Below are 26,091 nucleotides of genomic sequence, written 5' to 3'. Positions count from 1 at the left end.
TGCAGAACCCTGCAGCCCCAAATGCAAACTGGTGGGAGACATCAGTTTTTAATATTAGGAATTTTTTTTTAATCTGAGGGTAACCAAGCCTTGGATGAGAGGCTCAGTGAAGCTGTGGAATTTCCATCCTTGGAGATGCTCCAAACGCAATTGGGCAAAGCTCTGAGCAACACGCCCTAAGCTGGCCCTGCTCTGGTGCTGGAAGAGACGACTTTTAGAGGACTCTTGCAACCTACATAGTTATGTGGTTCTGCAACTGGGATCTAGCCCACACGCCCTGAAGTAGCTTTCCAAACCTTTTGCTCATGGGAGCCCTGCACTTCCCTCAGCATCACTCCAGGTATGGAAAAAACTGAGATGGAACAACTCCAGTTGGGCACATCCTTACTATTGAGACATGCTGACCCCGTTCAGCAGACCCCCACCCACAGCCCAGGCTGTGGCCTTGCTGGGCTCAGCACAAAGCCAGCAGCACGCCTTGCTGCAGACACCTCACTGCGGCTTCTCTGTCTGTCCGCCGGCGCTGCGGCCCTTCACACCTCGAGTGGTCGCTTGGGCCAGCTGCTTCCCCAAAACAGGCAGGCTGGCCCCACCCCACACCTGCACGAAACCCCGACACGGACGCTGAGCTCCGAGGCACCCGCCCGGATACAGGAAATGGGCGGGAAACGGCCTCAACGGCCACATCCCTCGCGGAGACCAACCACGCGCCAGCACCTCCGCGCCCGCAGGTGGCGCATGCTCAATGGAACGGTCTGCCCGCGGTTCCGGGGGGGGGCGGGAACTTCCCGTTCCGCTGGAGCCGCTGCTTCCGGGTTAGAGGCGCGCGCAGCCCACGTGGGACCCGGAACGGTAGCGGCGCGCAAGCAGGTCGGTGTCCGGGACTGGGCGCGGGGGACGTGTCACCGCGGGCCGTGTCGCCGCCTGCCGCAGTGCCTCTTCTTCCCCGGCTTGGCTGGGTCCGGCCCATCCCCACGTGTGTGCACCCCCGGCGGGCAGCCGGCAGCGGGGCCTGCACGGGGAGCGCGCGGAGAGGCGGCATGTTTCCGTGCAACTGCTTTATCCGCGGGCCTGCTTGGATGTTCTTTCATTAGGGTTCTTTGGAGGCGCCTTTCTTCGAAACAGGAAGCGATGACGTCCCTGGCGGAGCAGCTGAAGCGGCTGGCGCTGCCCCAGAGCGATCCCAGCCTCCTAAACCGCAGCGAAGTCGCATCACTGCTCTTCACTTGCAAGGAGGCTGCTGGTATTGACAGGGACACGTTTTTCGCAATCGGTGAGTTTGGCTGTTTAGAGGCCAGTGATTTTAAAAATCATCTATCCAAAACACCACTGGAGGAAGATAATGGGAAAGGCAAACCCATCTTCAAAAAAGGCCAAAAGGGTAATTCAAAAAACCGCAGGCTAGTCAGGAGCACTCCAGTCCATGGGAAAACCATGGAGCAGGTCCTCTTGGAGCAGATTTCTGAGCACGTGAAGGGTAAGGTGATTGGGAAGAGTAAGGGCCCCCAGGGTGGTCAGGGGCTGGAGAATTTGCCCTGTAAAGTTGGCTGGTGGGAGGAACATCTGGTCTCATTTGGTCTGGAGAAGGGAAGGCTTTGAGGCATCTAACAGCAGCCTGCCAATACCTATGAGGAGGTTTCAAGAAGATGGGCCAGGCTGTCCAGAGGAATGCGTGGCTGGAGGACAGGAGGCAGTGGGCTTAAGTTGAAACAACAGAGGTTCAAACTGAATATAAGAAAAAGCTTTTTCACCGTGAGGACAGTCAAGCAGTTGAACAGGTTGTCCAGGGAGGTTGTGTTCTCCATCCTTTTGAAAACTCTGACTGGATAGTGCCCTGAGCAACCTGGTCTGATTTCGGGGCTAACTCTGCTTTGAGCAGGGCCTTGGACTAGAGATCTCCTAAGGTCCCTTCCAACCTGAATTCTGTGATTTCATGAAAACATGCTGATGCCTTGCTCTTTGGCCATGAATAATGTAACATGGCAGAAGGCACTTCTTTGTTTGCGGACTTCAGATCCTTTGTGCTGATCTCTTTCCATTTTTGTACAGAACTTTACTCAGGAATGTAACACTTCTTGAATAAGAAAGCTGTTTTTTAAAACCAGGATGATTGATATCATATATCCATTTTAAGTAACAAGATTGTTGATACATATGTCTTTGATGCAACATAGAATATTTTTTTACTTTCTTAAATAGTTCCTGTAGAACTGCTGTATATAATCATTTATTTCTTGTATATATTTCAGCCAGCTGCCTGGTTTCTTTATTTCGGCTGGAGTTGTCTGCTTTGTGCTTAGTATTTACAAGCTTGTGTAAAATAAAGGAATAATTCCAATGGTTCTCCAGTGGTGTACATGGAATATTGTATTTTAATTTATTCAAAGAGGTACCTTTGCTTGCTTCATCCGTATAAAACCATAGATTAATTTTGGCTGGAAGGGACTTCTGAAGGTCATTTGGTACTAGCCCAACTGAGCAGAGGGCTAGTTAGCGCAGGCTGCTCAGGCCTGTGATTGGCTGAGTTTTAGGATGGAGGTTTTATGGTCTCTGATCCAATATTGGGCCTCTGATATGATGTTTGACCACCCCATCGTTTAAAGAAAAAAAAGATCAATTCCTACATTGACTTGGAATTTTCTGTGTTCCAACTTGCATCTGTTGCCTCCCATCCTTGCATTGTGCATCTCTGAGAAGAGTCTGGCTCCATCTTCTTGATAACCTACAGTATATCCCATTAAGTAGTTGCAGACAGCAGGAAGATTTCCTTTTGACTCTCTCTTCTCCAGGCTGAACACACTTAGTTCCTCCTTTTCCTTGTATGTTATTTTCCAGTCCCCTGACCATCTTAGTGTTCCTCTGCTGGACTTACACCCATATGGCAGTGTTTTTCTTCTACAGATGAGCTCAAAATTTTACTCAGTACTCCAGATGCAATCTCACAAATGGAGGGTACAGTTCACTTCCCTCAGCCTGCTGGCTCCACTCTCACGAATACAGCCCGGGATGCTCCTGGCCTTCATTGCTGTAAGAGTGCACTGCTGATACTTGTTAATGGTCTTTTTTTTTTCATCAGTAAAGAGATACTTTTAAGTGTAGCAAAAGTTTTGATCTTAGACCTGTTTACTATTTGGTTTGGTTTGCTTAGTGAGGATGACATATACCAGTATAGCAAAGAAGTTGGATATGCCGGTGAGAAGGTAGGTGGGTAGGACTGGTGAATAAAACTTGCGTTTAAAGCATTCTTCCATATTTTTTTTCACAGGATGCACTGGCTTAGAAGAGCTGATGGGGATTGATCCTTCCTTTGAAGTGTTCCAGTCCAGTTTGTTTAGTTCTACGTCCAAAGGCCTGGAACGCAGTGTTCAGACTAAAGCAGTAAATCAGCAGCTGAATAAGAATATTTCGTTGTTCCTGATTCACCTGTCCCCTTACTTTATGCTTAAGCCAGCCCAGAAGTGCCTTGAATGGCTGATTCACAGGTAATCTGCTGAATATCCAATATATCAATAGATGAGGCTACTAGAAATGTCAGACTTTTTTTCCCCAATGAGATATATTTTGGATAATTTTACTTTAGTTTTCTGAAGATACAGGTTAAAATGTTAAAAGTACTCATTTGGGCTTAGTCTTTATGGGGCCAGATGTTGTTCTTTGCCAAGTAGATTTTTGCCTTTTGATAAATTTCTGGAAATTTTGATGTATCATGATGTTCTATGTAAAAGCAATTATTTCTTTACCTGGCTTTCACCAAATTTGCCCAGCTCTAGCCATCTTACAAAGGACTTAGAGAGGCATTTATGTGATATGCTTTTAGAAATGGGCTGTGTAAAATAGCTGATTTTTCAATATTAACTGTGAACCATGAATGGCATGCCCTTGTATTATAACATGAGCTAAGTATTCTTATTTCAAGGTTATGTCGGAAGGTGTGAAGAAGAAACAAACCAAGTATTTTGTGATGTTGTATTTATTTATATAAATTAACCAGTCCACATGCAGAAAGTGTAATATTTCATGCCATAAAAGCATGGGCGATTTGTTGATAAAACCTTTGAATCACAATTTTTTTAATATATGTATTATACTGAAATTCATACTTCATTCATAGATGTCTGGTTTTAGTATTGAAATCTATGCAGAAGAAACTAAGGTCATCTTAATTCCTATAGGGACCTAAAATTATTGAGAGTGAGGAATAAAATTGCTAGCACTGTTTCTTTCCTCTAGCACATACAGGCTAGTGGCTACCTTGGGATTTTGGACTGTAGGTGGACCATATGTCTGAGTCAGTATGATAGTCATCTCTCGTCTTGCTTAAAAAGCAAGTAAACCAGGTGTTCTGAGAAGAATGTGGCTGGGTCTTTTTTTGCACGCCCAGATAATTTTTAACTCTATATGTATGTTTTTTTCCATAGATTTCACATCCACCTCTACAATCAAGATAGTTTGATTGGTTGTGTTCTGCCTTATCATGAGACTAAACTATTTGTGAGAGTTATTCAACTTTTAAATATAAAGAGCCCAACTCATAAATGGCATTGGATGGATCCAATAAGGGTAAAGTATTTAACAGATGCGAGTTAGGAGAAACATGAGGAACTTTATTAATAATATTCTGACTCTGTTACTAGGTTTATGAATATGGTCCACCTGTTCATGTGGTTAGTTGTAGAAATGTACTGAAAGATTTCATTGCAGGGATGGAACCTGGATGCCTACCTGCTTCTGCTATCTTTCTTTAAATATAAAGTTAATTATAAAAAGCTTTGATTGTAATTCCTTTTTGTTTTGGCAAAGTTCAGTTATGCTTTTAAGGTGCAAGTATTTGCTACTGTTAGGAAGACATGTCAATTTTCTAAAATATATGTTTATTTGAATATAGATTATATGTAATGCTCTTCATCATCTGTCTTAGTGTAGATACAAAAAATTCCAGAGAGATGTGTGGGTTTCCATTACTTATTTCAATTTAAATGGTGTTAACTGATCGGTAAGATTAATTTAGAGGTTATATTAATTTTTACTTCGAGTGCTTCACTTTACCCTTGAGTGTTCTAATTTTACTTTTTTCACCATGTAAAGAAACCTGGAGTCCCACTGGCAAGGGGTACTGTCATTACACACTGCTACAAAGATCTGGATTTCATGGATTTCATCTGCAGACTGGTGGCAAAATCTGTGAAGGTTGTTCATTTATTCTAGAACATTATTTTTTTGTTGTCATTTGGGTTTCCCCATCTTTGTTTTTGTATAGTATTATGCTATTTACTAATATTTTTAATTACATATCAAATCATAAAAGGAGTCATTTATTAGTAAACAATATGAAAATTTCTTTTCTTATGGTTTGTATAGATGACAGTCTATCAGCAATTCTTGTAAGAAAGTGTCTGAGAACCAATAAGCCATGACATGTTTTAAATGTACGTCTTCAAATATTAATGATAACTTAAAATTGAGAATGTTAGAAGGTGCGTGGATTTATTTGGTTTTTTTTCAGTTAGTGTCAAATAGAGAACTGGTTTTATCCAATTATTTCGAGAACTAGAATGCATGTACTGTCAAACTAAGCAAAGCACATGCAATAACAGGGTTTGTTCACAGATGTAGAGGTGGGTGTTAAACATACACCAGTCACTTCTTGGCTTTCCAGTTCTCAATCTTGAGCATTACACCAAAATCACAAGTGATTTAGGTTACCTTGTTATGATTGACTACAGTAGCTGAGGAATAGCACCCATTTTCTTCTACTTGTCTGCAAGGGGGAGCAGTAACCTCTGGTGAGGGTTACTGCTAGGAGGAGGTGATGACTTCAGTTGTGCCAGCAAAGCTGGTAGAACTTACATGCTGGAGTTCTGAGATTTTGCTGGTTTGGGGGGAAGCTATATGCACATTTCCACTTTTCCTGATGCCTGAACAACTGATTTTTCTGTGGTCCAGGTCTTTTCAGAGTCTCCTGGCAACTCAGCTCAATTGAGAGTTCTTCTTGTGTTCTATGCCTCCACCATTGTATCAGCTCTTGGAGCCGCAGAGAAGATAACAAACGCTATAGTATCTATGCTGCTCCCTTACATCCAAAAGGTACATGAAGCTTTGTTTTCCTTCCTGTGTGATGAAGTGCACTGTGTTCTGCAGACACATGTCTGCAGATAACATTTAAGAAGGTTATTCTATGTGAAATGTATCATAGCACTCGTAGCCTGCTTTGAAACATCAGGTAGGTAGAGATCCATGAATAATAGTGTCTTTGCACACCTCAGATGAGCACTTATATTTCCTACTCTGCATGAGGAATGGAGCTGTGTGAAATGGATACACAGTTTGAATGAACCTCTCTGCCTTAGAGACTTACCGTGCTAAATAATAAGGAAAGGGAGTCAGGGCAGACAGCCTGCTTTAATATCCTCTTTCCTCCAGGATTGTTGCTCTGCTAATGAACAGAGTAGCTGTTAATGAACGTGTTTTCTGTATGTGTGCACCCTGCATGGCAACTTTTTCTTCTTGAAAGTTGAGTTTGTAGATCCCTTAAAAGTTAACATACAGAGAAGAAGGTAGGGTGATTCCATGGATGTCAGAATGAAAATTATTTTTATGTTAATGTATTTCTTTTAACTTGTGTGTGTTAAAAATCCACCTTTATCTCTTTTCCTAGGGCTTGAAATCCTCTATACAGGATTACAGAGCTGCAACATACATGATAATCTGCCAGATGACAGTAAAAGTGACAGTGGAGACTTCCTTGGTGCATTCTTTGATGTTACAGATAAGCAAGACATTATCTAAAGTGCCCTCATTAGTCAGGGATGGCATAGCATGCCTGAACCTACTTTTACAAACTCAGAAAGGAGACAAACTTGGGAAAAAGTAAGTCTACATGAATAGAGTTTTCCCACTTTTTAAAAGCTCAGACTGCACTTTCATAATTGGAATTTTTTTATCCTCCTTATTAAAGGGATACTTTCCTATCAGAAATTTTTGTAATTGATATTTCAAAGGGCTTGGAAATGTCTTTGGCTTACTTTGAAAATTTGTATGCTCGCTACAGCTAAGGAGTCTCAGTGGTGTGAGTCTGTCATCTGTAAGTTCCTCTCCTGCCACCTCCCTCAGTAAAGGATTGCTGTCAGTGTGCACAACTGAACCCTGCCAGTAGGAGGTTTTCTTGAAAGTGGGAATCCTGGAAGAGAAACCAGCAAAGTAATGGTAGTGCAAATTTGAGGTTATTTGAATAGCTTGGAAAAAGAAGTTCTGTCCCTTCAGTGGAAGGGCTTTGAGTTACACCTGAAGTGTAAGTGCTTCTATACCAGACTTCTTTGGTCTCACAAGTCAGGTGTTCTTCTGCAAGTACATAGAGTATTTCATTCCCATCTGCCCTGCCCTGATACAGTTAGCTAGTGCCGTTAACGTGCAGTTGAACACGATGATGGAAGTCCCACACGCTGCAGGGAGTTTGCTTGCTGGCAGAGAGGTTAGCATGGGTATTACAGTAGAATAAGTCTTTGCTAGGATAAGTACAGATAAGTACCTTCCAGATAGTTGAACACAGTCATAGAAGAGGAAAACGGGTTAAAACCTAAGGTATGGGGAACTGAGGAGAGGCATGCTTGATGCATTATGCAGCATCCAGTCAGGTGGGTATAAAAGGAGACAAGATGAGTGAAACTTTTTATTAGCAGGAAGGGAAGATGCTTCTACTCTCTTTGAGGATCTCCTGTCATGGAGCTATTATTTCTCTTCCCTTTCTTTTGCTGCCACTGGGTAATAGATAGGCTTCTTGCAATGTGAGGATACCTCTTCATGCAATCCAGATAAGTATTTTTTCTTGTACCACCAATTTTGCAAAGAGATCAGTATGTTCACTGTGCCATTGCAGCAGCTGTGCTCAGCATAAGTGGCAGTACCCTGTTTTCTTCTTGGGTATTAAATGCGACAGTAAACCTCTGGCAATAAGGCAGTGGAACCCTTTAAATCTTTTCAGCATTTGTTTACAATGAGTCTATTACCTGATGCTGAAAATTGAATCCGTAGGAAGTCTGCATGGTTTGAAAGTGTTGGTAACCCAGATAAGCATACATAACTTCTTTTTTTTATTTCCCTGTTCCATTGTGCAGGCCATTTAATTATCTGTGCAAAACCCGAGAACTGGTAACACTTTTGCAAGGCCTTTCAGCAAGCTATGATATTTCTCCTCTTCTGCGTTACCTGTTGCCTCACCTTGTTCGCACTGTCATGAAAAGTGATATGGGTAAGTTAGCATACATTTTTTAAATTTTGTCGAGTCTTATGGGCAGATAGCTGTGATCACTGTCGTAGTTGTGTGATTTTAGTTGCTTCTGCCATTAAAACTATGCCAGTACATGTGAAGACCTGATTGAGCTTTTGTGTGTGTGTTGCTTTCTGGTTTTGCAGGCCCTATAGAGGAGGCTATTATAGGCATTGTTTTATCTGTATCGCTTTGATTTAGATGTTGATTTGCAGTATTTCAGCAGTAACTTAATTTTGATGTATGAAATTTCTGACTCTTAGAGATGCATTGTAGTACTGCAAAATGATTGTTAGGTAGATTACATGTACTCCATACGTAGTTTAAGTAGTGGAGATCTGTGTTTACCTGGTGAATTAAATGTTCCTGGGAACAGTCCAAGACAGCCAGGCTGACTGGCATGGAGTAGTAGCCTGTGTCTGCACTAGTACGTCTATTCACACTGTGGACTTGTAACCGCTTAGTCATGGCTGGGAAGGCTCTTTTGTTGAAAAGGGCCAGATTCATGCCAGGGAATGCTGTAGGGAGTTGCTGGCACAGGTTGTGTTAGGAGATCTGGAACATTCCAAAGCATACTTGAATTTACTGGTAGCAATTACAGCCTTTGGCATTTTAATGACATTGGTATAAAGCATTGCTAGCAGCAAGGAGACTTAGTGCTAATAATCAATGAGCATTGTGGTCTTCAAGTTGTGTGCATGGTTCACCTGATGATAATGCCTGCACAAGCTATTAGCTTTAATCCCTATGAGGGGGTATTCTCAAACTATTGTTCATCTTTTATGATTACGGATTGTCCTTAGAGGAACAAGAAGAATCTGAGGAGACAGAGAATCAGATTTACGTCAGACATCTTGAAGCTATTCTTCAGAGTATACCACTGGAAAAGGATTTAGATCAGTTGCTGGCTTCGTGAGTTAACTTTGATTATTTTTCTTCAATATTGCAGTACGACAGTAATTTCTGGTTTAATAACAACTAATTCCTGACGATGGCATTAGCATTATATGAGCGTGTTTTTCTGGGTTCATAACTTGACTCCAAACCTTACTCATTCAGTAATCCAGAAGCGCCATACTTTTAGCCCTTGTGGGAGTACTTGTGGGACAGAGTGAAACTTCAGGCGAGGAGCAAATCTGTACTTGGAATAAGTAATGCATATTAATCCTAACTTGTTTAGCAGTGTGCTTTATAACATTAATGAAAACTGTACTATCCAAAAATGGTGTCTTTTTTCTTTTGTTTACAATTTTAGCAAGTTTCTTGAAGAGTTTATCTCCTACGGTACAGAGATTGAATCTAATCCCACCAAAATGGCTGCACTCAACCAAAAGATGCTTCCTCTTATCAGACTTCTTGAGACAAAGTAAGTTCCATAAGTTTCCAGTAAGTCTGGGTTCCAGACCCACAATCTATAGAGTGGTGATGTCAGCTATGTGTAGCTGGGTGTAGTAAGCACAATATTCTTGCCCAAATAAATACAGTAAAAATAACTGACCCCTAATTGTTGTCCAAATTTTATTTTACTGGTCTGTACTTCTATATTTTGTTATCAATGTAATACACGGACACAGACCTAGTGGCTTTGTACAGCTGTTTGCTGTGTGCACAACCTTTTCTGCTCATTATTTATCCTAGTGATCTGCGTATCGTTCATCTGTGTTAAGACATAATGATTGATTGCCTTTGCCAAGCTACTTAAAATAGCTCGTTCAGATGAGTGTGTGTGCATTCAGCTTCCTTGTATTTCCCTGTATTTCTCTAGTAAATGCATATTCTTCTGTAATGTGCTGTAGAAAATGCTGGGGGTTTGGTCTGTTGGCAGGTATCCTAAAGCCTTAGACTCTGTGTTGGAGAAGCATCTGGAAGATTGCACAGATGAGGCTGACCAAAACCTTTTTCACCAGTTTATTTCTCTTTCATTAAGCTGTGGCAAATACAAGGTAGGTAGAAGCTCAGTTTGTGATGCTAGCTCTTATCTGGTTATACTATCAGAAGGCTGATATTTTGGCAAAGTTCTGCTCTCTCTTCCTCTTTCTAAACAAAATCTCTACCATTCCCACCAAAAAAACCCAAAACAAAACTAACCACTTAAATGTGATTTTGGGGGGAGGCTTGATCAAAACTGTGGTAAAATCAAAAACTATCAGGTCTTTTTAAGTTCATGTTTATGATGAGCAATTGTGAGAATGAGCTTTTTTTCATGGTTAAAATTGATACATTTCCACCTGCCCCAGTTGCTATCAATTTTTTTCCTTAGGAACATGACCACTACATATACTGTAGTGGTCGGTAGTGACAACATGGTGGTGCCCAGCAAAGCCTCACCTTACTTAAAGATTTTTGTCAGTGTCAGAAGTGTCTGTTTTGGGAAAGCTGACAAAGAACTTTACGGCTCCGTCCTTTTTGTTGCATTGATTTTATGAACGTTTACAGTCAGTAACATGGAAGAATAGAGTGACTACAGAGTTCTTCCTGTGTCATTTCTGAAAAGCAATTGAAACTCAGCCTAACAGAATAACCATGAGTGCAACAGATCTGTCCAAGGAATTTATTATTAAGAGATTGTTAGTATTATGGCTGTGTTTGCAATGATTGAAAGACTGAAAGCACTTAAGAAAAGGTGATAAACCACATAAAGAAGTGCTTCGTGTATTTTTGTACTGGTTTAATGAAGGCACAGATTCTGTGACTTAATAACAAGTGGATTAACAGAAAAACAAGGCATGCAGAACAAAGGCATATGAGACTCTTCTAGTCTTTAAGGTTCCTGAGATAAGTGCACACAATTGGACTGGCAGGGATGCCTTTTTAACAGTTTGTATCTGTGCTCTGTCACACTGACATTGTCGCTAGAGCTTTCTCAGAATCCTTAGATAAGGAGTGCTTTTCTAGGACAGTAGTGCTTTTCTAGGACAAAAAGGTGTCTGGTTTACTGTACTTTTCAAGCTATATTTCAAAAACTGTCTGCCAAAGTGAAGACAACCAAATTTGAAACAGTTACACATCATCATCGTTCTGTAATTGACACTTTTGGGCTCTGAATTATACAGGTTTTCTTCTGGTACAAAAAATTGCTCAAAGAATTTCTCCTGTTTATCCTTATATAAGCTTAAAGTATTTTTAACATGCAGTGAGTCACTGAAATCTGTATTTCAGTTTCTGGAAGATTCTGATACCTCCCTTCTGCTTAGTTTGAATCATCCTCAGCCAGCTGTGCGCATCCTGGCTCTTCAGCATTTGAAAGATGTTATTGAAACATCAAAGGTTTGTGTCTTGAATCTCTCACTTAACTTTTCAAAGACATTATTATGTTATTTACCAGACATAACAGTTGAAGATGGTCATGCTCACTGTTTTTCATGGTGTTTCCAGTAGGCTTCTGTCAACATTTCTCCCTATGCTGGAGTTCTTGTTTATTAAACTGCTTGTGGTCTAAGATAAAGTCTAAGCTCAGGGATACTTCTGTTTTCTTTCTTTTGCTGTTGAAAGTTAGTCTGGCTGTTACTTGAGGTTTAATTTAGATGATGTTACTGCTTTTCTTGTACTAGGATTCAGATACTTCATTAAAAACCTGTAAATTATGCTACCAACTAATGATTCTTTTTCTTGTGCCTCTTTTTCTCCTTTATTTTTTCAGGAAGGCTTTGATCAGTCTTTCATAGAAGAAGCAATTTTTGGTCGGCTCAAGGATGACAACAGAGATGTTGTAATGTCTGCTCTCAGTTCTTTGGAGGTAAGTGTGTATCTTTTGATACATCAGGTGAGATTTTAGATGAATGTTTATCTGGAATGTATTCTTTGTAATTGCCCTTCTGCCACTCATGTCCTTAGTGTATGGCTTTTGTTCTTTAACAGGATGAAGCAGCACAAATTGAGGAGGCTTGTGTTGTTTCCCTCCTCAGAATTCCCCTCAAAATTTCTGTTTCCTGATCTTTCCCAGAGTGTTTGTAGTTAACCTGAATTTATTATTTTTTTATGTAGCTACTAAAGCATATTTTAATCTTTGATTATTATTTGAAGTGTGCTTCCTGCTTGTCCTGTACATTTTTCTATAAAAACGCAAGCCATGTCATCTGCCTTTCGGATGGAAAATGGTGCAGTCACAAGCCATTACACTAGTGAGAAGTGCTCAGCTGAGTTTTTCCATATGAGAGTCATTTGATCAGTTGATAGTGGCAAAGTCCTAAACTCCAGCTCAGGTTTACTGGACAGGACTCTGGTACGCATTGTACTGATTGTTTCCAGCTACAGTAACAGTCTTTCTTTATTGCTTCTGCTCATAGGAGTGGAGAATATTATTAGCATTAGTATAATTGATCTTGTGTTCATCCATTCTCAATCACGGAAAAATAGGAATAGAAGCACATGAGTGATTATCTTTTAAACTTTAGTACCTTTTGTTAATGTGCCTTATATTTTTGTCATACAGATGCTATGTAAAGTAAAAGCAATTCTTACTTATGAAGCGTTTATCAATTTTACCAAACATTTCTGCATTCAATAACTTACTACTTTAGCATATCGGGAGGGCATACTGGGCAGCCTTATAACTTCTGTTTACCCTGAGAACATTTTTATTACATGATCATCAATAGGAATGCAATTAGTGATGTTTGATCCATGTTTCCGCTTGGTATAGCAGATGCATTTTCTGTTATGATATGGTAATTTATTTTGTATTTTATTATACTTGCATTTCTTAATTACTTTTCAGATTTTCAGGAAACAAGTCAATCCAGAAGCAGTAATATCAAGTCTTTTGAACATCTTCCAGAGAGCTGATCTTTCAAAGGATGGAAAGTGGTATGTTTGTGCCTTTTTTCAGTCTGCATTCTTTCTGTATAAATTGAATTTAAAAAAAAAAACTCTAAAGCATACGTTAAAAACTTTTTTACTTCAAATACTTTTTATTGTGCTACATCTATGCTGAATTACAAGAGAAACGTTCCAATTGTTTGCATACCATTTCCCATTAAGTCCTTATTTGTTCTCACTGCTATTTGGATTCAGAAAATCACCATGGAAAATGCAGAAAAATGAAGGAAATGTTGCTAGTATGATTGAGCAACGGGTTTTCAACATCACTTGTTCTCTTTTAGGTACAAGGTTCTGGAGCGAGCAATAAAAATTTTAGTCAAAGAGGAGATTTTGAAAGAGAAAAAAGAACTACTAGATGAAGCAGTAATGCAGTTGTTACCTTTTATGGTAATCACTAATGTGAATTCAAAATCTTCAGATTGGAAAATGGCGGTTTGTCTGTCAGAATCTGATCTCTGCTCCTTACACCCTTTACTGAAAAGTTGGCCAGAAGGTAAAGCATTAGTTGTAACTACGTCAGTGAAAGAAAAATTGTGACAATTTAGGATGTTAAGCTTACTGAACCTAAGCACTTACTGAAGGAGACTGGCTGTCACTGAGAAGCTATCATGCTATGAGTGTGAGTAGAGAACTTTAAAAAGCTCTTTGAAAAGATGAAGAAATTGTCCAGTATGTTTCTGACTTTCTAAATATTACTGAGCCACTCATGTTTTAATAGGTGATTTGTATACCTAGATTGTCTAATTATTATTTTTTTCCTTGGAATAGCGCTTGAAGAGGCAGTTAAATCTAGCAAGTCTGCAGAATTGATTGGAGTGGCCAACAAGAAAATGATTCTGCTGTTTTCTAAAAACATGACTTCAGGGGACGCTTCCTTTCTATTGCAAATGGTATGTGTACCTAACCTTAAGAGATCTTACTTCCCAGGTGGTCAAATGTGGTATATAAGAACTTTGCATGTGCAGTTCTTAGCATTAGTGTGCCATCATCAAGCTGCTAAGCAAATATATAATAACAAACCCCAATACAATCTAGGTAAACCAGATTTCTACCTTAATATAAGGAAAAGAAGAAGCAAAGCTATTACCTATTTGGACAAATTATTAGTGTAACTAAATTCCAGAAGTCGTTAGTTTCCTGAAAAAAAATTCTGGAGAATAAACAAGTGTACCTGTGGGTAGATCATAGGAACAGATGTTTGTGCATTCCCAGGTTCCAAAGACTACCATCAGAGCAGACTAACTTGTTACTGGTGATAGAAAGTAACAAGGATTTAATCAGACATGCAATTGAAACACCGTGCAAAGTCATAGTGAAGTCCCACTGTCTCACAGACTATTTGTTGTTTTTTTTCTCCACTCCCTTTTCCAAGGTTGAGGATCTGATACTCGTTGCTGCAACAGAATCTGACAGCGTGAGACAGAAAGTAACTGCTTATGTAATTGGTTCAGTGCTTGTTCAGTGCTGCTGCAATTCACAGATGAAGGAAAGTTACTTTTCAGTGGCTATTAGAGTCTTCTGTTTCTTGGATAAAAAAATAAAAAATCTCAGAGCTTGTGATCCTGCAGAGGTAAGATGTTAAACAGTTTGGAGAGGACATTTTCTTTGTAATGGAGACATCTTTTTTATTGTAGAACAAGAAGTTCAGAAACCTCGAGGAGGACTGAAAATCTCGCCTTCATTTCTTTTCAAAGCAAAAACACATACTTGGTGGCAGTACTAGAGGCTGCCATTAAAAATTACTCTTACCCTTTACCACTCTAGTGAGTCTGCATTAAAAAATATTAAGAGCTCCAGAGCTTTAGCCTAGCACCCCACCAACTGATTCAATGTTTCAGTACTGTGGGCTTGGCGCAAAGTTTGGGGCATTCCTGCCAGCTACACTGTGGCATCATGTAGTGTCATTGTTTGGCTTTGGAATATCAGGGATTTTAGTCATTGAGTAAATGTTTTGCTGGCTTGTTCAGTAGGGAAAGAATGAAATGCAGTTGAGTATGAAAAAGAGCTTATGCAAAGAGCGGTTCCAGAGGAGGGCCACGAAACAACCAGAGGGATGGGACACGTCTCCTGTGAGGACAGGCTGAGAGAGCTGGGGTTGTTCAGCCTGGAGAAGAGAAGGCTTTGTGGAGACCTTACTGCAGCCTTCCAGTACTTTGCGGGGTGGGTATAAGAAAGACAGAGAGAGACTTTTTACCAGGGCCTGTAGTGATAGGACAAGGGCCAATGGTTTTAGACTAGAAGAGGGTAGGTTTAGCTTGGATATAAGGAAGAAATTCTTCACTAGGAGGGTGGTGAAGCACTGGAACAGTGGCTCAGAGAAGTTGTGGATGCCTCGTCCCTGGAAGTGTTCAAGGCCAGGCTGGATAGGTCTTTGAGCAACCTGGTCTAGTGGAAGCTGTCCCTGCCCACAGCAGGGGGGCTGGAACTTGATGATCTTTAAGTGCTCTTCCATTCTGTGATTCTGTGGTTCTATGAATTGCATCCTCAAGCAAGTCCTTGCAGCCCTTTTTGGGTTTTGGTTTATTGTGCAGCTCCTTAAGCAGTTACACACTGGGGGGGGGGTAACATGGAGGTGGAAGGAGGAGCCATCAGAAGGGCAGGAACAATGTTCAGAAAGACTATTTCTGCATCTTACTGCTACCCTTTTTTGCTTTATTTTTGTGTATAATTCCCATTGGGGTTTTCTTGATTTATGTTGTTGACACAGTTTGTTCCTTTTTTCATGTGTAAGAAGCCCACTTGAGCAGGCTGTGTTTCTGTGTGCTCATCCCCTCACACACACACATACCACATACATGGTAATTAACTATTCTGACCTCAGATGATTCCATTTAAGAGTTTTTATATATACTAATACCTGAAAGATATGGATTATGTTGCTTGAACAGAGCTAGATTAAAGGATTAAACTAAATGTCCACAAAATCATAGATGCTGTAACTATTCTTGAGAGATTAGTATTTTGCTCTTTTGTTACCTCACGTATGTACATTGTAAATTATGGTAGTAAGAGCTGGGATAGGTTTTAAAACTGCAGATGAAAATTTAAATGTAAAATCAGAAATGTAATTCACTTCACAAGCACGCCTCTTTTGAGGTTGGAAATTAAATATTGCTAATTTTAGTGCTAAATTACTGTCTTCTGTTGCATGAAATTGGACAGTATACATTAAAATTAATTTTCATTCACAGGAAAATCCCCTAAATTGGTCTGTTGAAAGAATAGAGGAAACTTTGGTGCCTAAGGACTTGTTAACTGCATATATAGAAAAGCTCAATAGTGATCAGACTGCTCATGCAGAGGAATCAGCTATGTTCCTGCTCTTACTGAAAAACTTCATTAATGGCCTAAAACCTCCTCTGTCCTTTTCAAAAGGTACGTGTTAAGGTTTTGACTGTCTTCTATATCAGTGAAGTGAAGAAGGAGGGTTAATTTTTTTTGTCTTCAGAAGTTGATGGAAACAAGCAAGCCTTGCTTCCCTAACCTTCTTCCTTTGTTGTTACTGAGATCTGTAAAGATTACTTACTTGTGAACATGAAATCAGCCAAATGTATTGTCTTCCTTTAACTAGAGATCTGTTTTCTCTTGGTTTCTGAAGGTGTTCATATGCATCCACTGTTTCTTATTTATAACCTGTATTTTTTAGAGGAAACTTGGTGGAATCCCGAATCTCTGAATCAAGATAGCCAAGACTACCTGCACCTCCTTTTGGGGCTATTTGACCTACTTGTTTGTGGAGCTAGTGAGGGAAGTGGTGCTGTTCAATACAGAGCATTGATGAATCTCTTACTCAAGGTATTAGTTTTGCATTTGTTGCTCTGGATTATTAGTAATCAACTATTAGGCAGTTACATAATTTTGAGGAAAACTGAGAAAAATGGAGAACTGATCATGCAACACTACTTGTGGCATGCTAGTACTGTGAGCAGATGAAAGTCTAAGCTTCAGCTGGTTAGTTAACCCTAATTAAATGTAATGGTAGAAAACTAACAAAAAAACAATGAATGGACCAGTTGAGGGAAAGGTGAAAACAGCACTGATTTGCAGGACATGGTCAAGAGCTTGAAGTTTGAGCTAAAAGTTTTGGTCCTATCTGGGAGCAAAGCAAACAGTTGTTCTGTAAAATTTGTTAGTTTTTAGATAAATGTAATTGAAAGGAAAACTTTTAGAAGACATTGCATGTTTCCTCATAACATCATCTCATGTTTTCTCACCTGCATCTAGTGATAAATTTTTGTGACTAGAGTAAGGGATTTTGGCAGTCTGGATTTTAGATGACAGGGAGTAATAACAGTACATTCTGAGGAAAAGAGAAGCAAGTAATTGACAAAAAGCCGCTGTTAGTGGAATTTGATGCTGTTTCATCAAGAGCAGCACATGACAAACACAGAGGAAGGAAAGAATAGCAAAGATTTCATAAGAAAACTTCTTTCGGATACTAATTCTTGTATATAACTTTGTCTAATTATCAGTCACTCCAAGATCTAGTGAAATTGTATTGACACTGAGCTGTTAGAGAGATTGATTCAGTGCCTGGCTAGTTAAAAGCTTTCAGCAGGAAAGGAAAGATGTTATTTTGGTGCGAGCTGGGTCATACTGCTGAGAAGATAAGAAGGTTGGAGGAGGGAGTACAGTAAGTTTGTGGAATAGGGTTAGTAATGTCCTAGGACCTAGCGAAAGCAACAGCTGCAGTTAATAATTTGCTGTTTTCACTTGTGGAGTACTGCTGGTCTCCGATTTTGAGGGTGTTTTAATTTGAAAGGGACAAGACAGTTATTTTTGCCCACTCTAGAACAGTTAATATAACTTGAATCTAGATCTTGGTGAACTTGTGGAAAAGAAAATAGGCAAGAGTATGTCAGAAGCTGTATCAGTTGTTCTGGCAAGCTGTGTTCAGTCTGTAGGATGTTGAGTGGGCACTCCTGTTTGAGTAAGGATGAGCTCTTAGGATTCCAGAGCATCTTGCAGACAGAGAGCATGCTAGCTATTGCCAGACCATGTAGTAAGCAAGAACTTTAAATTGATTTGGGATCCTGTTAGGAGACAATGTAACTGCTTCAAAACCAGAAGCTGTCCTCATTAAATTTTGACAGAAGGGTCCTAAGGAAAGTTGAGGTAATTGGATGTAGGTGTGTGAAAAACTGAATTGAATCTTCTTAGACCAGCTATTACTATTGCAGGTGTGGGGGGAAGTCTGCCCTGTGTCTGCAATGGCCAGTGATACACATATGATTCAACTGTTAATTTTGGTCCATGCTCTATTATTGTAAAGCCTATACAGCCAATCCAGGACAAATTCTAAGAACAAAGTTTAGTGTGAATATTCAGCACAGAAAGCTGTGTACACAAGGAGATTGGATGCCCAGCTCTTCTGAGATGCTAGTTTATAGACTTCTGAAAATCACTTTGTATGACTGATGAAAAAGTCAGGGATTACGCAGAGCACTTTTAATACTAAGATTACTGCTGCACAAAACAGGAAATAGAAGTTATTTCTTTTTTTTTGCATATAACAATTTTCTTGAGCAGCTGACATCCTATACAAATGTTCATATGGATGTGCGTTTAGTCTGTTAGGCTACAGTTATCTGTTAAACTAAGACAGCCACCTGTTAAGCAACATGTGGACTTCTATACACATGCAAGTACTGTTTATCCAAAAGCATCTACTCCATAACTTTTTCTTCCCAAAAGACACTGTTTCTGACTCTTTAGTTCTCTTTCTGTGTACTCCTTTGATTTGGGTCGTTTAACAGTTGTGAGTAGTAGTTTGCCAAATAAAGTCATTAAAGAAGTGCTTTTCTCTTTTTTTTTTTTTTGTTTTTTGTTAAATTTAAGGTACATCTAAAAGATTCAGAGATTCTCTTCAACTTCCTTTCAGTTTTATGGACCTACAGTTATAACCTTTCAAATAATCTGAACTATGAAGTCAATGCAATGCTACAAACTCAAGCTTTATATATTGGCTATGCACTACTTGAATCACAGACATACCAAAAAAAGAAACAGCTGCTATTGCCATCGTGTCCAGGTAAAGTATAACAGTATCTATCTCTCATCTTAAGACTTAATCACAGTATTTTTTAATTTTTTTCAATTTTACTACATTTTATACCATGAAGGATATCTTTAGTTGTTTATGTTCAACTGCATCAGACTGAGGCAGCCCTTTCTTGCTGATTCACTGCTGCAGTAACTAGCCCAAGCTTGGAAGTAGGTGTAACCACTTTTTTTTTTAATCTTAAAAGTGTTAAAGAAACACTCTCCTATGCTGAAGAAGTCAGTTACAGCCCTTTACTTTCTGTACCATATAAGGCTGTGGCAGTCAGTAGCAATAGATGAACTCTCTGAGCTTAAACACAAATATAAGGACTGTGATGAAGAAGTTCAGAGCCATGGACCTGTGAGATTCTTGTTGGTTTTGTGTAGTTTAGGAGTTTATAGTGAAAAGAGATGACTTTTTATTTCCACAGTACTGTTGATGCCTCTGACCACTCTATTCTGTTGTCTTTTCCTCCTTTCTTCCCTCACTCTTTGCAGTGGTGATATCTTTGCTAATTAACTTGAGTAGTCCTGTGAGTGAAGTTCGAAGGGCTGCTCTCAACTGCCTCCGTTCCTTGAGAGGGATAAAGGAGTCTCTATTTCATCCTGTTCTTCAGCATTTGGAGCAAAAGACAGAAGAGATCATATCTGACCCTACGTACATAACACAGGTATTTTTATTATTAAGGTGTGTATTAATACAAGTTTTCTCTGCTGTGAGCTCCCATCTTTTCTGAAAGAAATCAAGTTAACTGGGAAAGTTAATTGTCTTTGTATACTATAGTAGAGTGATTTTTTTTTTTTTTAATATTTTTTAAAGGATTATAAAACCATTCAAGTGATTTGTTACATACAGAGAATTAAGAATATCAGTCAAATAAGAGGTATTAACTTGTGGTTTATTTACAGATGAAGAATTCTGTTTGCATCTAGAGTGCATTATCACAAAAGCATTGAATAAATATTGTTTTGAGGGGTTTTTTTCAGGGAAAGAACTTAATTTTCACTTTGTTAATGAACTAGATTATGGAAACTCTATTTGAGGCGCTTGAGACACAATCAAAACAGAAATCCCAGAAGAAAAAATTGTTGGAAGCTTTGGAAAGCATACTTGATTGTGTACAGAACCCTATCTTCCCATCATATATTGCAAGAAACTTAATGAAAATTCTTCATGAAGTCCATGGTGAGGTAAGTGCTACCTTTCTAGTTGTTTTATGGGTTCTGCACTTGACTGAAATGCTGAAATCAAATTTCGTTTAGTAATAATGCTGTTAGCTTCATAATGTATTAGACTATTAGGCATTAAGTTGACACCTCTAATAATATGCAGTAGTGGTGCAAAATATTTGCATACTCCACTCAGGAACATAAGGGCTGCAGAATTTTGCGCTGGAGTTGTGAAGGAAAATCCCTTGATGCTACTGAAAAAGACTGTTTCAGAAGGAGATTCTTCTAGAAGAAATTTATTGCCTTTGTTAGATATCAGTGAATATAGAGTTTTCTGTACAGAATCGTAATGCATTAGGTAGTACTATCAATTTTATTTGTATGTATTAACATCCACTTGTCTCGTATATTCAGAATTCTCGAAGTGCTGGAAAATATATGAATTCAATGCTAAAAGATGAATTAAATTATGAATTTTTATGCTCTGTTCAGTTGTATGTGATTTGAAAGGATTGTAAACTGCATAGAGCATGAACATTCTTGCCTCACGTTTGGGTTTTGCAGGAGACAGCAGTCATAATTCAGTGAAGAAAATTGCCTTGTTTCTGTACTTTAAAAATAAGAAATATTAGTCTGCAAATGAGAATAGAAAAGTAGCAGATGAGCATGTACTTGTGGTAATATCACAATAAGTTTTGTATTTTTCCTCTTGAATAGCTGTTGCATAAAATACTGTATGCAGTGTGTTACCAGAGAGGGGATGTTACAGTAAAATGAAGCTGTGCTATTGGAAGTTTGTTAAAATGAGAATGGATAAAAACTTCTGTTATGAATTTCCTCTGTTTGCAGATGATTCTTTCTCACCTCTTGCCTGCACTAGACCGGTTGCTAGACAAGGTCTTTAAGAAACCTGAGGCAGTGTTGAAAGATGAAGTTGTTCTCCTGCATCTCATCCTTGGAAAGTTTAATGAATATTCAGCACCTCTCTTGTGCAAGAATCAGCAGAGTCTGGATTTATTTATCAAAAGTCTGCACGCTGCCAAGAAAATCTACGAAGAAATTCCAGCATTTCAGATCACAGCACTTGGGCAGGTATGGCTTTATGAAAGATCTTTATTTTTATGTTTAAAGCAAACAGCAGTGTTTAGGATTTACAAGGACTCTTTCTGTGCTGAGTCCGTAGCTTTTGACCTGCCTTTCTTTTAGTACAATTTTTCAAGGTCTCCGTAGTGTCTTTGAAACATCTAAACAGGCCGCAAAACTTTCTCTCTTAAACTTACCAGAAGGAGAAATTGCTGCTTGCTTCAATTTTTGCATTTTGACAAGTACAGTATAGAAATATCATTGTATTTGCATGCAGACGAATACCTCTATCATTGCCTGCAGATCCTATTGTTCCACTGTCCTTACTTTTTGTCAGTCAGGCAGGAGCTTTACTTCTTGTTTTTCTTCTGAGGAAAAATTGTCAAGAAAATACAATAGGTGAGAAATAGTCTTATTTGAAGGAGGCTACAAATTCAGGCCTTGTATTAGCCAGGTATTAGCATATACTTACCAAAGGCTGGCAGCAGCAAGTTTGTTCCCCCCACCAGGCATCTGTGCTTTGCATCTAAGGATTCCTGGGTATATACAAATACATACATAGTTAATATGCAAATTTTTATGATATATGTTCATACTAACATGCTTGTGTGATTGAGTGTGTCATACATAAACTAACAAACCTAAGTTCCACAGCTTGTGATTTTGTTACCCTATTACAGTAAACCTCTCTGCATCCTTTCTTTTTTCCTTTTGTAGATTACTAAACCATTCTTTGCAGCTGTGTCAGATGGGATGGTGCAACAGAAGCTATTAAAAGTATTGTTTGACTTACTGTTAAACTGTAAGAACCCGCTTTGTGCCCAGACTATTAGCAGTGTGTTTAAAGGGGTAAGTGGCAAACTCCAGAATATAGAAATATGTTCAAACGTGTTGCAGTGATTCTGTGTTGCTACATTAAGTAACACTCATTGTTTATATCATTCATAGCATGAAAGGAATCAGAAGCTATTTGTCACATAATAGAATTGTGTTAAGGGCATGAAAAGTTTGTTAAATGTCTGCTTTTAGAATCTATTTCATTAAAAGCCACGCATCAGTCATTTATTATACTACAGAAATTAATTCAGCAGAAGTCACTTCTTTCTGCTGCACTGATTTTCATTTTCTGGGTAAAAACTGCTTTTGTACTGTTACTTTCCCAAAATACCCTCATCGAGCTTTCATATAGCAATTTATTATATTACGTGGATTTGAAATCACTTCCTCCTTTTAGTAGGACAGGCATTCAGAGGCTGTGATGATATGACTTGAATATGTGGATTATATACCCATATGTGCATGAGAGAGGCGTGTTTAAAAAAATAGGAGGGGCCATAGATGCGTGACAGGACACGTTGTTTGTTGGTACCTGCATTATTGTTCTTTGTTTCAGATTTCAGTGTATGCTGAGCAGATCGTCAGAGAACTGGAGCCTCCTGAGAAAACCAAAAGTCTGGCCACTGTTCAGCAAACTAGAAGGCATAAACAGAGGTAAAATAGGTAAAATAACTAGAAATAAAAAAAAAAATTATCTGTACAGTTTGAAAATGCCACCTGTTTTACTACATTTCGAAGTTTGTATTGAATAATACAGTAAGACTAAGTATCCTTTCCCCCACACAGTTAAGTAACTCTGAGCTACTTTTGGCAGGAGAAAACCAACCCATGTTGCTGTTTGAGAACCAATGGAACTATAGTCAAAATTGTAAAAAATAATTATTTCCCAGTAGGTTTAATGTTGGCATTTGCTCTTGCAGAATCTGACGACACAGTTGAACAAGATTCATTTTTGTAGCTATTAAACTTGGTTGGTAAAGATGGTGTGTGGACAAATTACGTACACGTGGCTGAAACCTAAAGGCGCTCATCACAATGTTCCTGTTAGTTGACTGAAAGACAGTATTTTCTTTCAGTTAAAACTTTAATAATTTTAGATTTTTTCGTCTTGTTTCTTCACTCCATTGTCATTTTTGCTTTGTCCACTGTACGTACTCTTCTTTAAGAATTGGCTGTCAGCCGCTATTGAAACAGGATATTGAGTTGGTTTTCTTTGTTTGAGGTAGAACAGATGTTCTTATGTTTTTGTTTTCCTTCACTTGACCTTTTTTAACAATCGTTACCCATTAGATTGATCCGTCTGTAAACTGTGTCTGTCCGAGTTTATAAATAGCGACGCTTGCGCACACACTGGCTGCCTGCATAGTCAGCAGTTAGACAACTAGTAGTTCCAAAAATGCAAGTTTCCTGGGTGGCAGGCCAGGATAATAATTCAGATAATTATTTCATAATAGATCTTATTTTTTTTTCCACAGAAGTCTGCTTCATTGTGTAGACTTTTTGTATACAGAGAAGGCATGCCATACTTGTTTGTTTTGTCGAGTTTGGTCTGGATTTTCTGTTGATAGTTTAAAATGTGTTGCTGCTTCAATCAAAAGCCCATACAGGAGAAGCAGTAAAGGGTACTACTATGGGAAAGAAAGTTTGTCTTAAAAAAAGACTTATGTGTGTATTTGTTTCCTGTACACTGTACTATTTTCTTTGCAGATGTATATCCTGATTGCTTGTCTTATCTTTTTAGAAAGCCTCAAGATGCAGAATTGTCACCGGAAACAAGCCACTTCAGCTGGCAGAGGGTTATGCTTATTCTGGAATTACTGCAGCACAAGAAGAAACTTAGACGTCCGCAGGCATTGGTACCTGCGCTTTTTAACCTGCTGAGCCGGTAATCGTGCCTTCGTAACACATGAGTCCTTGAGCTTTCTCTTCTGCAGCAAACACTGTAAAGCATTAAAATATGGGCTACTTTCTCTCTGCTTTGTTGCCATGTTTTGTAGCTTGCCTTTTTTACTTGATTTTCTTTTAGGCAAATCTGATGAAGGGAATGGGAAGTTTTTAGGAGTGTTTTGCCCTGTAAACACTGTGATGGGGTTTTTAAGATGGTTGCCTGATGCATAGCTTCTTATGTGAAGACTTTGTTTTTCATGTGGAGGGCTTTGGATTGCAAAGAAGGATGACAGCTGTGCTAAAACTGGCACAATTGACAGGGCTTATCTCTTTTGCAGAGCTATTATAATAATACTCTAAGCTTTAAAATTCCTCCCAAAACATTGTGGAACAGTGCAGCCTAAGAAAACTACTGCTTTTCATGCTAGCCCTATCTACAGGCACTTAGGAAAGGTTAAATATAGATGAGGTATTTATCTTTTTTCTTATGACTTGCCTTTACAGAGACTGGCAGTCATATTTCAGGTAATCATCTTATACTCTTGACAGTGCTTTGATAAATGCTTTTTATTAGACCAGCTGATGTATTTTAAAACAAAAAAGATGAGACACTTTTTGCCAAAAACTTTTTAGGAGCCTCAGTTTAGAACTTCTGTAGAATGAAGATTGCAGTTTCTTATTTGTATCTTAATAAGCAGTTTGGTCACTTATTTTTCTGTCTCCTTTTTCAATTCCTAAATTTTTTTCTGAATATATAGCTGTCTGGAACCGATGGCATCAGAAGAAGAAAATATGGAATATACAAAGCAGCTAATCCTCAGCTGCCTGCTAAGCATCTGTCAGAAATTGTCTTCAGACGGTAGCAAGATCCCAGCAGGTAGAAATTGCCAGACCCATTTCTTGGTATTTCTCTCACCAGTACAGCATTAAAACAATGGCCTTTAACGTTTTTCTTCTCTGAGTCTATGCTGTATTGCTGAGGAGACATAGACTCCTTTATAGGGTATACAAATTTGCTTTCTTAGTAATTTTTTATAGATCCCTTAGGTATGGTCTGCAAATTGAAACCAACGCTTGAGTGTACTGTTTTTATTATTACATTGTTGACCATTGACGTGTTAATCAGCAAATGTTTTTTACTTGCAGATATCCTTGACAAAGAAAAATTCAATGTGGAAGTGATAGTTCAGTGCATCAGGGTATCTAAAATGCCCCAGACACACCACCATGCACTACTTCTCCTTGGTGCTGTTGCTGGCATGTTTCCTGTAAGTAGTACCTGAAATTTATGTGTCAGCCCTTGTCTTCAGGTTCCAAATGTTGGGAAGAGTGAAGAACATATAGAGCTGTTCTATGGGGAGAAACTTTCCAAAAGGAGCAAGAGGCAAAGTTTAGAGGTTCCCTGCTCTTAGGGCTTTCTATTCCATTTTTCTTGAAAACAAACCTCTGCCTTGATGCTTTGGTCACTAGTCGTTTAGGACTCGCAATGAAGCCCATTAGAAATAGAAGAATCTTTCTGACAACAGCTCTGCTGTGGTCAAAGTTCTGGTGCATTGTTTCTTCTTTCCCCTGCAAAAGCAGGGGTAAAAAAAAAAAGCAGGGGTATATAAAAAATTATATACAAGGAAAAATATCTAGTCCAATAGCACATGTATTCTTACAAGTGCCTATCTTGTACAACACTGAGAAATGTAGTTGTAGTTAAGGATGAAAACAGGTTGGTCTGATTTTAACTGACTGAGAAACAGGTCTTTTCTTCTATGGATTGAAATTTGACTGTACACTCACTCTTCTAAGTATGATTCTTTTACTTTGAAACCGTAAAAGCAAGAAAATATATCCAGATGTATCAAACACTGTTTGCAGCTTTATCTTTACTTTTTCCACACATTTGGAAAGATAACGTTTTTCCCAAAAGGCAAAACTGGAAAGTTTTTGACAAACTTGTGGAGGGTTTGGCTTTTTTATTGTTGGGGTTATTTTTCTTT

General features: G+C 38.9%; 1 protein-coding gene across 1 annotated transcript in view; it reads left to right on the top strand.

The window, feature by feature from the left end:
• Nucleotides 1–1,131: 1,131 nt before the first annotated feature.
• Nucleotides 1,132–26,091, top strand: part of HEATR1 (HEAT repeat containing 1) — a gene marked incomplete at both ends in the record, with an annotated part of 38,076 nt that continues 13,116 nt past the window's right edge. The window contains 27 exons of the mRNA XM_081998473.1: nucleotides 1,132–1,273; nucleotides 3,266–3,482; nucleotides 4,419–4,560; nucleotides 5,086–5,187; nucleotides 5,944–6,084; nucleotides 6,656–6,867; nucleotides 8,112–8,245; nucleotides 9,067–9,175; nucleotides 9,519–9,629; nucleotides 10,089–10,206; nucleotides 11,423–11,530; nucleotides 11,904–11,999; nucleotides 12,981–13,069; nucleotides 13,366–13,577; nucleotides 13,853–13,974; nucleotides 14,457–14,654; nucleotides 16,276–16,459; nucleotides 16,731–16,879; nucleotides 18,923–19,115; nucleotides 19,625–19,797; nucleotides 20,150–20,317; nucleotides 21,146–21,388; nucleotides 22,097–22,228; nucleotides 22,773–22,870; nucleotides 23,958–24,101; nucleotides 24,862–24,980; nucleotides 25,250–25,371. Of these exons, the coding sequence (XP_081854599.1) occupies nucleotides 1,132–1,273; nucleotides 3,266–3,482; nucleotides 4,419–4,560; nucleotides 5,086–5,187; nucleotides 5,944–6,084; nucleotides 6,656–6,867; nucleotides 8,112–8,245; nucleotides 9,067–9,175; nucleotides 9,519–9,629; nucleotides 10,089–10,206; nucleotides 11,423–11,530; nucleotides 11,904–11,999; nucleotides 12,981–13,069; nucleotides 13,366–13,577; nucleotides 13,853–13,974; nucleotides 14,457–14,654; nucleotides 16,276–16,459; nucleotides 16,731–16,879; nucleotides 18,923–19,115; nucleotides 19,625–19,797; nucleotides 20,150–20,317; nucleotides 21,146–21,388; nucleotides 22,097–22,228; nucleotides 22,773–22,870; nucleotides 23,958–24,101; nucleotides 24,862–24,980; nucleotides 25,250–25,371 (3,978 nt within the window). The remainder of the gene's footprint in view (nucleotides 1,274–3,265; nucleotides 3,483–4,418; nucleotides 4,561–5,085; nucleotides 5,188–5,943; nucleotides 6,085–6,655; nucleotides 6,868–8,111; nucleotides 8,246–9,066; nucleotides 9,176–9,518; nucleotides 9,630–10,088; nucleotides 10,207–11,422; nucleotides 11,531–11,903; nucleotides 12,000–12,980; nucleotides 13,070–13,365; nucleotides 13,578–13,852; nucleotides 13,975–14,456; nucleotides 14,655–16,275; nucleotides 16,460–16,730; nucleotides 16,880–18,922; nucleotides 19,116–19,624; nucleotides 19,798–20,149; nucleotides 20,318–21,145; nucleotides 21,389–22,096; nucleotides 22,229–22,772; nucleotides 22,871–23,957; nucleotides 24,102–24,861; nucleotides 24,981–25,249; nucleotides 25,372–26,091) is intronic.

The sequence above is a fragment of the Phaethon aethereus genome (assembly GCF_964289735.1).
Source record: "Phaethon aethereus genome assembly, chromosome: 3".
NCBI classification, from domain to species: Eukaryota; Metazoa; Chordata; class Aves; order Phaethontiformes; family Phaethontidae; genus Phaethon; species Phaethon aethereus.
The sequence above is the reverse complement of the archived record's forward strand: the minus strand, read 5'-3'. Positions and strand labels throughout refer to the sequence as shown.